The sequence below is a fragment of the Lagopus leucura genome, unplaced genomic scaffold (assembly GCF_019238085.1).
Source record: "Lagopus leucura isolate 7727_CA_CO unplaced genomic scaffold, USGS_WTPT01 Super-Scaffold_100002, whole genome shotgun sequence".
Lineage (NCBI taxonomy): Eukaryota > Metazoa > Chordata > Aves > Galliformes > Phasianidae > Lagopus > Lagopus leucura.
Window position 1 is genome coordinate 41,988,617 of NW_024962263.1, and position 13,851 is coordinate 42,002,467.

General features: G+C 37.7%; 1 protein-coding gene across 9 annotated transcripts in view; it reads right to left on the reverse strand.

The window, feature by feature from the left end:
- Positions 1–13,851, reverse strand: part of PTPRM (protein tyrosine phosphatase receptor type M) — a 450,209-nt gene that overhangs the window by 148,570 nt on the left and 287,788 nt on the right. For all 9 annotated transcript variants that reach the window (XM_042870343.1, XM_042870338.1, XM_042870337.1 and 6 more), the window contains one exon: positions 2,003–2,135. In XM_042870343.1, coding sequence (XP_042726277.1) covers positions 2,003–2,135 — 133 coding nt within the window. The remainder of the gene's footprint in view (positions 1–2,002; positions 2,136–13,851) is intronic.

The window sequence follows — 13,851 nt, forward strand, 5'->3', positions numbered from 1 at the left end:
GACACGTTAAATTTAATGATATCATATGCAATGGAGTTCTGCACATTTGGTAACAAGAGTTCCTGGACTTGTACTTTCAATAGTTTCATCTCTCCACAAGCAGATTTATTTCAAACCCTGAAGAGGCTCACATAATGGACTTTCTTCCTAACAACAGAATTATTATGAGTTAATTACTGCAATGTGATGGACAGAAGGAAACAAGCACCCTTCTGCATTAATATCCAAACACTTAAGATTCAAACCTTCCCGCCTCTAACAATTATATTATCAAAGAGCTCTACCCTAGAGAGTGAAGCAAGAGCCAGTAGAGCATTCATTCAGCCACAGACCCTGACAATCCATTTGGATCATTTTGCAATTCTCACCCTTTGAGACAAAGAAGATCTGGTGCCTTGCGTTTGAATATATTCTAACTTTGATGCAGATGCTTAAGGATATTCAGAAGGGGAAGAGAGAATGATGAATGCTGGTCAGGAATTACATGAAGGACTGGCCAGACAATGCAAGAAGCCTTCTTCACTGCATGCCAAGTGCTGCCTCTAGCCCGAGGAAGAATTTCGGGAGTTTAACTATTAAAATGGAAGGTACGAATGATGCAATGAATCAGAACTGGGAAGAAAAAAATATTGAGAAAAAAAAGAAAAAATCAGAACAGATTTCAACTCTGCTGCACTGCACTTTGTTGAGATTTGGTTACACAGCCTATTTTGCCCCGGCCAGACTTACTCTAGGTCTTAAGCCTTTGTCTCTTCTGCCTAGCAACTTTTGACAACTTTCCCCATCCCTTATTGTGAGGTAGCCCTCTGCCCCAGCCACACCTCACTTTTCTGTCCTACCTTATGGACCCACTTCTGTCTTCAAGGGAAGTGAATAGAAGCTGCTTGCGTAGCCTGCCCTGAGGCACTGCCAAGCAGCTGCCTCCCTCCCTGTGCCACCTCCTCTGTTTACATTCTCAAAGAATTTCAGGCAGCTGAGGGGTTTGGACTACCTCAGACCTGCCAAACTAGTTATCATACAACTAAGTCACAGTCCTGGAATGAGCAGAATCAGGCCAAGACTGCTTGCAAAAGAAGAAAAGGGGAGGGGGATAATACCAGATGGATGGCAAGGAGGAGAGGGGTAGTGGGACAGTAGGATGACTATGAGAGATATGTATGGACAATTAGTGACTCAGCCCCTCTGCACAGCTCATCCTCAACTCCACCTCTACTGCTGGAAACCTCATATCCTCATAACCTCAACATATAACCAAAAGCCTTGACCTTGTCTGCTAATGAATTTCACCCAATCTTGACTTCTATCATCGCAAGGATTTTTTTCTTACGTATGCCACCTCCCTTGCTGCAAGATACTTTATACTTTTTTTTTCCCCCCCTTTTACAATGTTGAAAACAATGAGCAGACTTAAAAACCTTACATCTCTAATGTTACAGCAGTTTTCATATGATCTCAAATCAGAACAATCTCAATACATGTCTGCATTGAGCCAACATTTGGAAACATTCAGCACCATCACATTATCATTTGTTTTCAGGGAATGAAGTTTATGCCGAGCAATACAGACCCTATTCTTAGCACAAATTACCTTAGCTCTAGCTCCTGACTGAGGCTTTCTTTTATGTTCAAGAATGAAATTATATCCAACTTTGAGTTGATCTGCTGGATATAGAGTGGAAACTCACCCTTTCAGGATAGAGATCCTGTTCTATCATGCAGTACTAATGCATGAAGTGCTAGAATCATTAACCTTGAGTTGTTTTTTTCTTCTATAACAAAGCCACAAATATTAATTCATAGAAAATGCTGTAGAAAGAAACAGATGCTGTCGTTTTTATAAAATCTCAACAAAGCTTCTAGGGATACGAAGGAGCACTGTTTCCTAAATTCTGACAAAGGACACGAAGGTGGCTGGAAATTTATGCCAATATCAGATTGAGAACTGTTGTAGGAGATGCTGTGATATGAACATGTACATAAAAAATATCTACTAATCACTCACCTTTTCTTCATTACCAGCACAACCCCCAGAAATATAATGACGAACAGCAAGATGCCTGCAATGACTCCAGCAATTTTAACAGTATGGTCGGTCTGCTTCTCAGGCTCTGGGTCTGGTTTTCGAGTAGCAGCCCCTATGGAATAAGTAAAAGGAGACGGAAAAAGAATAAGGACGTTACTCTTGCCATTTCTATACACTTATTGATGCCAATAATCCTAACTGAGCCAACAGATACTAATTTGTGATCTTTCTAGAGATAAATCCTGCTTTCATATGCATTGACAGGAATATAATATAATTTTTCATATTGTTTCCTGAATTGTCAGACCACAACACAGGTAGGATATCACAGTCAGTCCTGACCCTCTTGTAAGAGCCTTTTCACAGTCTCACAAATTCCTATATTTTTATTATCTCTTCTGGCTCTCCTTTCTTTCTGCCATTTAGAAACTTACAACACAATAACTATCCTAAGCCTTTATCCAAATTTGATTTGCTGGAACATTTTCCTCAATTATTTTTCATAAATGAAGCTGTAATTCCATAATATATTAGCTTAAACACCTGGAAAAGTGAGATAAGCTCATTTACTATGCATTTTACCCACAATTGTTTTTTTACACAATAGACTTTTTTTTTTTGCCTTTGGAAATCTAAATCTAGGTCACATCTGGTAGGCAAAAAGACTCCTAAACAATTTATTCACGAAGTGGGAAGCAGCTGATGATCACACTACTGGCACCCACATTTAATATCTGTTTAAATGAGATAACCAGTGCCTTACAGCATCTACTGTCTTAGCTCTTTCAGCTTCTCCATTTTAAAAAAATAACATCGTTTGTACTGTTTACTGTATAATGTGACGGAACGTCAAATCCATGTCTGATGAAATATCCATTTCCTCTACTAAATGAGTTCAGGATGAAAAAAAATGTTAAGGAAGCAACATTCAATTCACTGAACTGAATTTTTTTTTTTTTAATGGACTTCATTTTTATTTTTTTTTATTTTTTAAATCAAAATGTGACAGTATTCATCATTTGAGGCACCCTGCCATAACATGGACACGGAGATTTATGCACCACTCTCCTACTATAGCTCATCCTGGGAAGGGGAAAGGCAGAGCAAAGTCTAACTTAAGTGTAGTATTTTCAGACCATGTTCTTATCTCACTGCCCAGGTTCCACAAAGGTTTAAAAAGCATCAAATGTATTTTATTTGATTCTGCATTTCCTTTTTTTTTTTTTTTTAAAGAAAGCAAGTCGGTGATCAAATTCAGAAAATTTTTGCATATAGAATTACAATGACAAGTTTCTCATGTTCTCACTCACAAGCAGGATGTTCCAGGATGGTTGTTCTGATTGCCTGCAGTTACATTCACAGCCTATTTCTTCCAAATTCCACTAGGAATGTGTGGAAAACCTGGCAATTGTTATTGGTGTCATAAAATGGGTCCTAACACATAATCAAAATATACCTAGAGCTAACTGTGAGTACCAGGTTTTTTTGAAATAATCAGGCCATGGTTCTTTGTGTGGGTGGTAACTCAGAGAAAGGTGATCTGCTACATATCTGTGTGGATTCCCAACAGAGTATTAGTTCTATAGCAATGAATTGCAATTCTCTATTAATAAAATTCTTACTCTAAATGTGCAGTCATAACAGAATCTATCCCTATATTTTCTTCTGTGCATATGCATGAAGTTCTGTCATAAACAGTTCTATTTTTAACTTCCTTATGTCATAGATAAATGATTTTAAAATCTATACTGCTCAGAAGTGTACAAGATATTTAGAAAACACCCAGTGTATCATCTTGCAAAAGGCAGCTGTTGAATTGGATTTGACAAAGAGGAAGCAGTGAATCAAGCAGTATGTTGCAAACAGCAGGAGATGAGAAGGACGTTGCAGTGCTCTTCTAAACCAAAGACCCAAATGAAGAATGCAAAGACAACAAGAAGCAGCACCATTTCAGGTATAACTTCTAAGACTGGTTCCTTCCAATGTCTCTTCATCATCACCTACTTCAAGCTACTTCACCCTACTGGACCACTTAGAGTAACACCTTCTTAAAATTTGCCTTGTGGTTTCCTTCCATTAAGGATTTCAATGTGACTTTTGGGAAGCTCAATATTAAAGTTAGTGAAGACATCCTTGCACCATTTTAACATACAACACAACTACCCTATCCATTTTATCTCATTGTCCTGTCTCTCTTTGACACAGGATCCTCATTTCATCGGAACTACCTAGAGTTGCACAGTGCAGAGATAGTACCAGTCGTATTGAGAATACAAATGTTTTCCTTGTATCTTGGAGCACAACTTTCATGAAATGCCTTCAGTGACAAAACATTACCCTCTGGGTAATGCGTTACAAGCTGCAGAATCCACCTCTAACACAAACTCTCAAAACAAATTGTAGACAAGGAGAAATACAAAGTCTAACATTAGGACACTGAAGCTCCCATACCATATCATATAGTGATTACCCAATTGAGTAATCATCGGAAATTTTCTAAGAAAATTACATATAGTGCCACTCTGAGGAAGAAACCAGAATTGTTTATCACCATGATGGACTCAGCCTGACTCGCACAAAGGACTGTCTTAACCTGGAAGTATGTTGTGCGACATCCCTCTTAAAAAAACCCAAAAATAAAAAGATACTGGTATTAACTTAGTTCTCATTTGGTCTCATCGAGCATCTCATTCATTCACTGAATGTTCTTAGGGCCAGCTGATTTGACAATCCACTTGGGTAAAAGAACCAAATTTGCCACTTTCCACTTTGCTTGAACACCTCTTTTTAAAAAGAATATTAGAAATTCTGGATCAACATTTTCTCCATTTTTATTTAAACTGTTTATTCCTTTAGTGTACCTCAGTTTCTCTTAAAACCTTAAAAATTAAAAAATTGATTCTATTGCATTCCACCCCATACTTCAGCCCCTTTAGCATAGTCTGGTTTTACTTTGACAGCAGGCAGACACTGAAGAGCTTGCATCTGCAGCAGTGAAATCTGCATCCATTTCTTCAGTGCAGCAACCAATTTTGCAACCTCCACGAATGAAAAACTCTTCAAATTTACCTCCAATGAACACTATCAGGACTGAAGTTCAAGATGATACTGCCTCTTTATTCAGTTTGGTTTTGCTCTTCATTAATCCACATCACCTAGCATCATGATCATGAGCTGCTGCCTCAACTCTGACTCTGCCAGCTATTTAATAGACACATACAGCACATAGTGTTAAACCCACAAGTACACTAACTATTATAAAAGTTTAATTTTACTTTTCTTTGGTTCCTGTTTAATAGGTAGATCTTGGTCTAGAGTTACAATTCATCTCTCATCTTGTAATTACATAACTGACTTCTAATCTGTAGGCACATCACAATTTGCACTGGCTTTACAGAGAGGAAGGCAAACAATGTGTAAGGGGATGCAAGTCTCCAGAGGCAGTAGTTCTGAAATTAATTTTACTACTTGACAGACTGTAATGGCAATTTATGCTTTTAGTTTTGATTGCATGTTTCCAAAAGAAACTTAGAAAGTGTTACTGCAAGTTTAAAAAATGGTCATGTGTTTTTTCTTTACTGTACCACCATTCTAAAAAACATGACAAAATGTAACCTTTTTTTACAGTAATAGTATTAAATATACACTATATCATGATATCATAGCTGTCTCAAATAATTTGTCTGATACAGCCATTTTAAAATCCCTTGCTTAAGCTAGAGGATTTGAAAATGTATACCAACAAGACCAATGGACTCCTACATCTCCAGCAGAGTATCTGTCTTAAATTATAGAATGGCTTGGGCTGGAAGAGACCTCAAAACCCACTCAGTCCCATCCTGTGCCATGGGCAGGGCTGCCCCTCAGCAGTTCAGTTGCCCGGGGCCCCATTCAACCTGGCCTTAAGCACCTCCAGGAATGGGGCACCACAGCTTCTCTGGGCCATGTGCCATGTGCCATGGCCTCACCATCCTCTGAGTAAACAATTCCCAACATTTAATCTAAATCTCTCCTTTTCTAGCTTAAAGCCATTTTCCCTTTTGTCCTATTACTGTCCATCCATGTAAAAAGTTAGTTCCTCTCTTGCTACAAGATTCCTTCAAGTACTGGAAGGCTGCAACAAGGTCTTCCTGGAGCCTTCTCTTCTCTAAGCAGAGGCAACACTAGTCCCTCAGCCTTTCTTCATCAGAAGATGTGCTACAGCCCTTTGGTCTGCTTGTTGCCAACATCTGAGCTAAGCCCACTGTTTTTTCCTCACAACGCTAGACCAAATGATGTGATAGCTTTTTGTTTGCCTGACTTTTAAGTTTCTGGTTCTACCTTTGTACACAGCAGCCTGACTTTAAACCTTGCACAGTAACCTCATTTCAAGTTGGAACAATCGGGATAAACATATCCTGACCACACATACTGTGGTGTCCCTCTGGAGTGGCAATAGGTCAGTAAAAAGCAGCAAGTGCAGGACAGCTCAAGGGAGCTTGCTAGGAAATGAAAGGACAAGGATATGTTTCCTGACAGTTTACAAAGGATCAAGATGCTGACCTCAGAAAGTCCTTAATTGATGAGAGCAAACTCTCTGCCAGAAGCGAAAAAATTGAGATACACTTATAGATAAGCCCCATGATGTCACAATATCTAGCAAAGTATTTCCGCAGGCTTCCTGCAGTGAATAAAAGAAAGACAGTAACATTGTTTGGTTCAAAACCCTTAGATATCTACCCTTAGTTAATCTGAAGAGTTTCCAACTTTCTTTTTCCTTATTTCTTCCCCATTCTTTGTGGCCTTCAGTTCAGCAGCATTTAAGATGTGAAATTTCATTTTTTTCCTTAACTCAAAAATAATTGCCCTTCAACTGTCTGACTTAAGACTTGCCTTCATGGTGCCCCTTTTGTTCGGTATCTTGGAAGACCCAGTGATTACATTTTTAAGTAATGCCACAGAACACCTACTTATTTTTGACTCCCAGACCTATCTCACCAGTATTTTCTTTATATTGGAATCTCCTTTTCTGTGGTTTAGTGCTGAAAGAAATACTTTTCGGTGTCTTACCAAATCCTCCTCTGATTGAGAAGTGAACTATATTCCTGTCATTGGTATCTAACATCTACTGTAAGATGAATTCTTGAGTTACTTCCTTTGGTGGAATTTCTAATTCTCTACCAAGATTAAGTAAAAAAAAAAAAAAAATAATTATTTCTTAGAAAAAATTCTCATTCACACTTAAGATACATAGCTCTAGTATTAGTATTTTAGTATTTCATTTATTTTTGCTTCTGGGCCAACAGTTCTGCTGTTTCTTTGAGCAGAAACTTCCCTTTCCTTTTTCACTCAGAAGGCACAAGTATCATGTTATTAACCTAACCAAACCCTTAACAATAGTCTCCTGAAGGTTATTTCTGGATAGAAAAGTTTAAGCAGAACTACTACTCATTAAAATGGAAGCTAAGACTATCCACTAACAGAACTAGCCAAGCCAAATATCATTCTTTTAACTCACATGTAAGCTTTCCCTTGTTTTTCAGAATGAAAATTTTGTTCTGTAGCATAAAAGACCTCTATCAAACATAACTCCTTCTCTTTCTCTCTTTGTATATTAAGAAGTATTTAGACTTGTTTTTCAATGTTTATTAGTCCCTTCTAAAAGCTGTACTTAGAAGTAGCTGACTGACTGCCCATTTCCGTACAGAAAAGAACAACCATTAAAAGAACCCTCGCTCAACAGTCTAGGAGGTGCTAACTTTGTTTACAAACAAAGGAATAAAATAAAAGCAGTCACTGCCAAAACAAGCTACAGATTGTTTTGTCTAAAGCAATCTTAAAAATTCCAGACATTTCTTCTATTTGAGTAACAAACAACTCCTTTCTTTAACTAACTAGACTGGGCTTGCACCTAAGGCTCACCACAGCGGCTGCCCATTTTACTTTCTGCTTGCAGCTCCTCAGTAGGTTCTTGCTTGATATATCACTTGCAAGCATTTCCACCTGAATTTAATTTATAGGCTTCCCAGTGGCTGATATAATGGTTAACTTTAAAAGGCTTTAATGTAAGGATACAGTTAGTCCAGGTTGTCCCAGTCTCCACTGAAACTTGAGACTAACTCACTGTGTTAGTACGGAGCCTATTCTATCCAGATCTTTTGATCTCTGCTACACAAAAACAGGGAACTGCCAAATGCACTCTGTTCTCTCTAGAACAAAGTAAATGATCACACCTACAAGACTTCAGATTCTTTAAGGCATGCAATCAAATTATTATGCAGGCAGCGTGATTCAACGCTTATTTCAGCACCTACCTTCATATTATTTCACAAAGTGGGTCAGGAAGATGAAATATAATACCTCTGTGTAACAGATAAACTTGTCATTAGGTGGCCAAGATGATGCAAAATATTCCATGGAATAATGGAAGTACAGAAGTGCAATGCTTCCTCAAAACATCCACCACTACAGTCCTATGGGTCTTGTCACCAGAGATCAGAGAACTTGGCTCTAGAGACTCTGCCCATACTTTCCATGGTCTATAAAAATTACAGGAGCAAATACAAAAAGAAAAAAAATACTTACTACTCTCTATTAGTTATAGCAGCTCAGGACAGAAGAAGCTCTAAACTGAACTGGAAGTCTGGCTGTTCTAAGAACAGTGTAAGCACAAGCCAAGCAATCCTTTTCACCAAAAGGATACTGTGTTTAGCCAAGACAGGCTGTAATAGCTAGCTGAAGGTGGAAGAGGGAGGTAAATACTCATAAAGAAATGTAAGGAATACTCCTGCTCTTTCAACCAGCATTCATTATTTTCAGTTAATAGTAGAAAGAGATATTTAGGAGTAACATTTTTTAAAAATTATGTCAGTTACAGTGTTCCAAGGAAGGAAGGAACATAACTGTTCTAGACCTAAAGGTAGGGACAGCCGATGAAGAGATACCAAAAGTAAAGGACTGGGACAAAACACAACGTGACAAGATAAGTACACAAATAGGTCTGTGCTACTGGTATGAAAAATTGTGCTCCAGAGGTGTAGGTCCTTCTTATAAATATTAAACAATTGATATCAATTCTAATCCTTTGCCAAAAACTGCAAAATACACCCAAGATGGGTCAGAGATGGAAAATGTCCAGTTTACCCCAGAAGAATTTCCTCTCTATTTCCACCCTGCTATCTCCCCCATGACTGCAGACAATGGTACACTTATTCTTAAGTCTACTGCAGCATTATCAGTTCTGTGAAAAGATAAGCCAGTCTAACATGCTTTTGATTTGAATTTCAAGTTCTTTTCAGATGCCAGGCTTTGGAACTATTTTGGAGAAGATCCAAAACATACGCATTTCTAGATGAAATCAATTACCACCCTGGCTAGTGTGTTTATACTGTAAGTGACTGGCATTCAGTCCTCATCTGCTAGCCAGCGTGTATTTTGCTAATGAAAGTCTTTGTTGCATTGCCCTGGTAGAACTCCAGCTAAAGGAGAAAGTTCTCTCTCCCCCCTTCATCATTGAAAGTTTTCCAATTGGTGGCCCTACTTCTCCTTTAAAACCGCTCTGATTTTTGCCCATATGATGGAAGTTATGAGGTGCTGTTGGGCAGACTGTATTTGTAACAGAAGGTGGTTTTGATTAGTAGGTTTTTTTCAGTATTCTCTCTCTATGCCTTGAATATATTAGTTTTGTAAATGCCTTCAAGTAAGATCTACTTTGCTTCTCTTTTTACAGTATTTCCTCCCTTTGTTTTCCCTGGCTTCTTCTGGAAATGCTTATGCATAAACTGCTTTATCCATGGGGCAAGGATTATGTCTTTCTGTTTTGCTGAGCACTGTGGTGTGGAAATCAATCTATCACAATTTTCCCTTCTATGATACATTAGCTCTCACTGCATCTGTCTGCTTCAACGCCATGGCAAAAGGGAAAACAGCACTCAAAATATAGAAGAGTATTTTATCTGTAATTTATGATCATCAATACAACACATATTGCTGTGTAGAGTTCTCCTTTTCCTAAAAATAATTTCTGCATTTCCACAGGACAACCATACTGATTCAGAATATTGTTTATTTGGTGTTTTTTAAATGCAGAAAAAAAACCTGCCTTGTTAAAAGATTTATGCACAGAAGGGATATAAGGCTTCACTACATAATTATGAATTATTAATTTTGTTTGTAATATTGTGTACAAAAATGTAAATATAAGCAACAAAGAATTGCATGAGAAGAAATGAAAAGCACTGATGAATATGACTCATTTAACTGACTATTGAATGAACCCTGTTTCTCACTGGTGGGTGATTTGTGTTGGTGCATGTGAGCAAAAAGACTTCCTTTGAAAAAAAACCAAAAACCATGTGTTTCTGGTTGTCAAGAATAACAACATTCTTTACAAGACATGCCTAAAACAAGCAAAGCTCCACGCTTGACACACACCTTTTGCTCTCAGCACAATCATTTTTTATATGGAATTTCAAGCCAGGCTTTTTTGGATACTGGATTTTTCTGGAGTTTTTTAAAAAAGGGCTTGTAAGAAAATGAGCAAGCAAACCTTCACAAACTGCTCATTTCCTCCAGAAAACAAACCAAACTAAAACTTACTATAGTAACACTTTATCTTCCTTTTCTTTAAAAGAAAGAAAAAGGAAATAAAGTTTATCAAAAGCTTTGTCTGGTCACCAAAACCACTTGAAGTCCTTGCTCAAAAGCAAAGAAATTAGAAGTTCTTGCACTTTAATAGCATTTAGACTCAGAAATTAATAATCAGCATAAAACATATAGACACAGTTTATGATGTTCTTGGGAAAAAAAAGAATTTTCTAAGGAAAAATAAGCATTCTTTGCAATCTTAAAATTTTCACATGGCCCTACAGAGCATCCCATTGTATTTCATTACGAAAATAAAGGGTTACATATTTATAAGTATTGATAATCTGTGGCCAGAGAAGCAGCCACAAAATGAGGTCAGGTGTGTGTACCTCATATCTCCACATCAACAGTGAGAGAGATCATGGTGAATTCAAATTATCCCTAAGGAAATGAAAGTAATCAGTCCAGACTGATCCTGTCCAGACATAAAAAATTTTCTGAGCACATCCATACCACTTTTTTAGTGGCACATATTCAAGCAGTGGATAATTCAACATCATCCTCATCATAACCACTTCAGTTTCATCTATTGCCAAGGTGACCTCTGGGCGACATGTTTTCAACACCAGACCTACTCCAGAAACTATAGTAAAAGCATTAATAAATACCAGATGTCCTTGAAAGCTTGTCTCAACTATGATATACAAACAGGAAAGTTGTGGGACTTCAAACTTCAGACTCTGCAGTCTTCAGAGAAGGAAAATTATTCTGGACATACTTAAAGTGAAACTCAACTTCTGGAGCTCAATGGCAAACACAACTTTTATTTTCTATCCATGAATAGAAGGCATTCATTACAAGCACCGTGGAATTGAATAACCTGGAGCTAAGGGTGAGGTACTGTCTTCTGATGTTTCCAGTACTGAGGACTTTACTACAGGAACATAGACAAACTGCTCCAAGCAGAAAGTCAGCAAGCTGACATTCCTGATGATTTCCACTACTAGCTTCCTTCCCAATAGAATCCCTTACAAAAGTGCTCATCAGAAATCTTTCACACCAGTCACTCTCTCAAAATTTATTTATCGTCACACACTAACTGCCTATTTGTAGGAGGATAGCACAAAATAGTATCTGAAGAACTTCAGATGAACCAAGACCAGAGTTCATCAACAGGAACATAAATAGACCAGGCTTCCTCTGAATGATCATCACTAATTCACATTTTTCATGTATTTCCTGTACACTTTAACAGTTATAGAAAAACATCCAACTGTCACATTTGATTAAGAATGCCTTAAATAGTCATTTTTCTCTTCATTCCTTTTCATATCACTTTTAATTAGCAACACATTTAGTCATAAACAGAAGCTGTCTAATTCGATGGAAAACACAAAATATACCCTGCTTGCTTCAAAAAGGTTTCACATTTGGTTCTGACCAATGATGATTCACATTTTTTAGCTCTGTTTCCCCTGTGTTTCTGATGTTAACTCAAAAGATGAAAGCAGAGTTTTCTGTTCACACAAAAACTTCCCAGCTGTCAGCAATAACAGAAAATCAGATGAGCAGAAGGACATGAAAGTTCAAAGTGCTGAAAAAAAAAGTCTTAAAAATGCACACAGAATTTGAATGTCTCTCCCAGAGCTCTAAAATCCTTTCCTCTTGCATCAAGCCTACATTACTGCAGAAAAGGATGTTTTCAACACAATGTCTGGAAAAGTAAGTGTTGAAATCCCATCAATAACTAGCCGCAGCTAGCACAGTGTTGAGATATTACATCAAGCAGACAAACATAGCTTAGGTATTTACTGAATCAGTTACTTCAAGGAATCTAAGAAGTGAGTGAGTTAGTGGAACATTATTTTGCCCCGAGTAGCAAGTTCTGTTCTGCCTCCTTATAAAAGCTGACCTTACTCTTCTTACAACACTACCCTACTTAAACATAACACACTGCAATATCACTTTATTCATTAGCACAGATATGATCCATGTAATATTACATTGCACTTTTGTTAACTCTCCAGTGATACAAACATCAGATATTCAGAACTTGTGAACGACAGGTTATTTTACCTCAAACAAGGTCCCGCACTTTCTTTCAAATTAAAATTCAAATTGGTGAGCATTTCATGAATATAGTCAGTAACTACAGATGGGAAACACTGAAATTCACAGGGTTTTGGTTTTCTTTTTTTCAGTTACTAATTATATCTGAGTTTTTCTCTCTTCCCTTGTCTCTCCTTAATTTTTCATTGTGGTACATGCAAAACCATCTATTTGGATGTAAAAATTAGAGACTTTTTTTCTGTACTAAAATGAAATAGCATACCAAATCACACAGAAGCATAATATTAAAAAAAAAAATAAATTATTAATACCCGCTTTGTATTTTCTGCTTCTCTGTTGACTGTTGATGAACCGTTTTGGAACAAATGTAATACTGACCAGTGCTGCACAGATAGCACAGGTTCCTTAGATTTGTCAAAAGTTTAATCCTGTCAATTTATTCACATAGTTATTTTTATTATTGATTTTTGTTTCCATTCTCCATAATGAGATTAAGGAAAGTGCTCCTTGCTCCAACCTCAAACAGCCTTAAAGATATTCTGATACGATGACACATCACTGAGCAAGTAGATTGTTTTTCATGCTAGGATGAATTGAACAGACTCTTCTTCAGCAGCTGAAGTTAAACCTTGTTTCAGTCTCTTCACTTAAGAGATGCTTGATGCTGATACTTGACATTATGCTCTTCTCTCAGCAATGGACTGGGACACTTACATTTCCTAGTCAGCTAGTTGTGTTCTTCAGGGATTTAACACAGATCCTGCCATGACTATTAACTCTGTGATACCCAGCTGTTTAGCTCTACTGAATAAAAGATAAAACTCAAGTCTCTACAGTGCACAACCTATTTACGCTACTTAGTCCTAACTGAGGGATAACAAAGGATTACTACTTCCTTGTAGGTCAGGGGATTTACTCCAGCTGTTCCTGCCCTAGGCCTGTAACATCCAGGGCCATGGGTACAGTGCCAGGGTAACTTATGAGTACAGATCTCCTTAGCAAGCCATAAGCACTTATGGCATGAGTCATAGGTAACTATGCATTGTAACACATATGTGTGTTACAACGCAATCATTCACCACTCACTGACCAAGGCAGTGCACAATGTGACACCCCACCAGCACCACAAGAGCTCATCCTACCAACCAATGCCCTGCAACCCCCAAGCAGCAGCTGGGCCCCAGCCAACACCC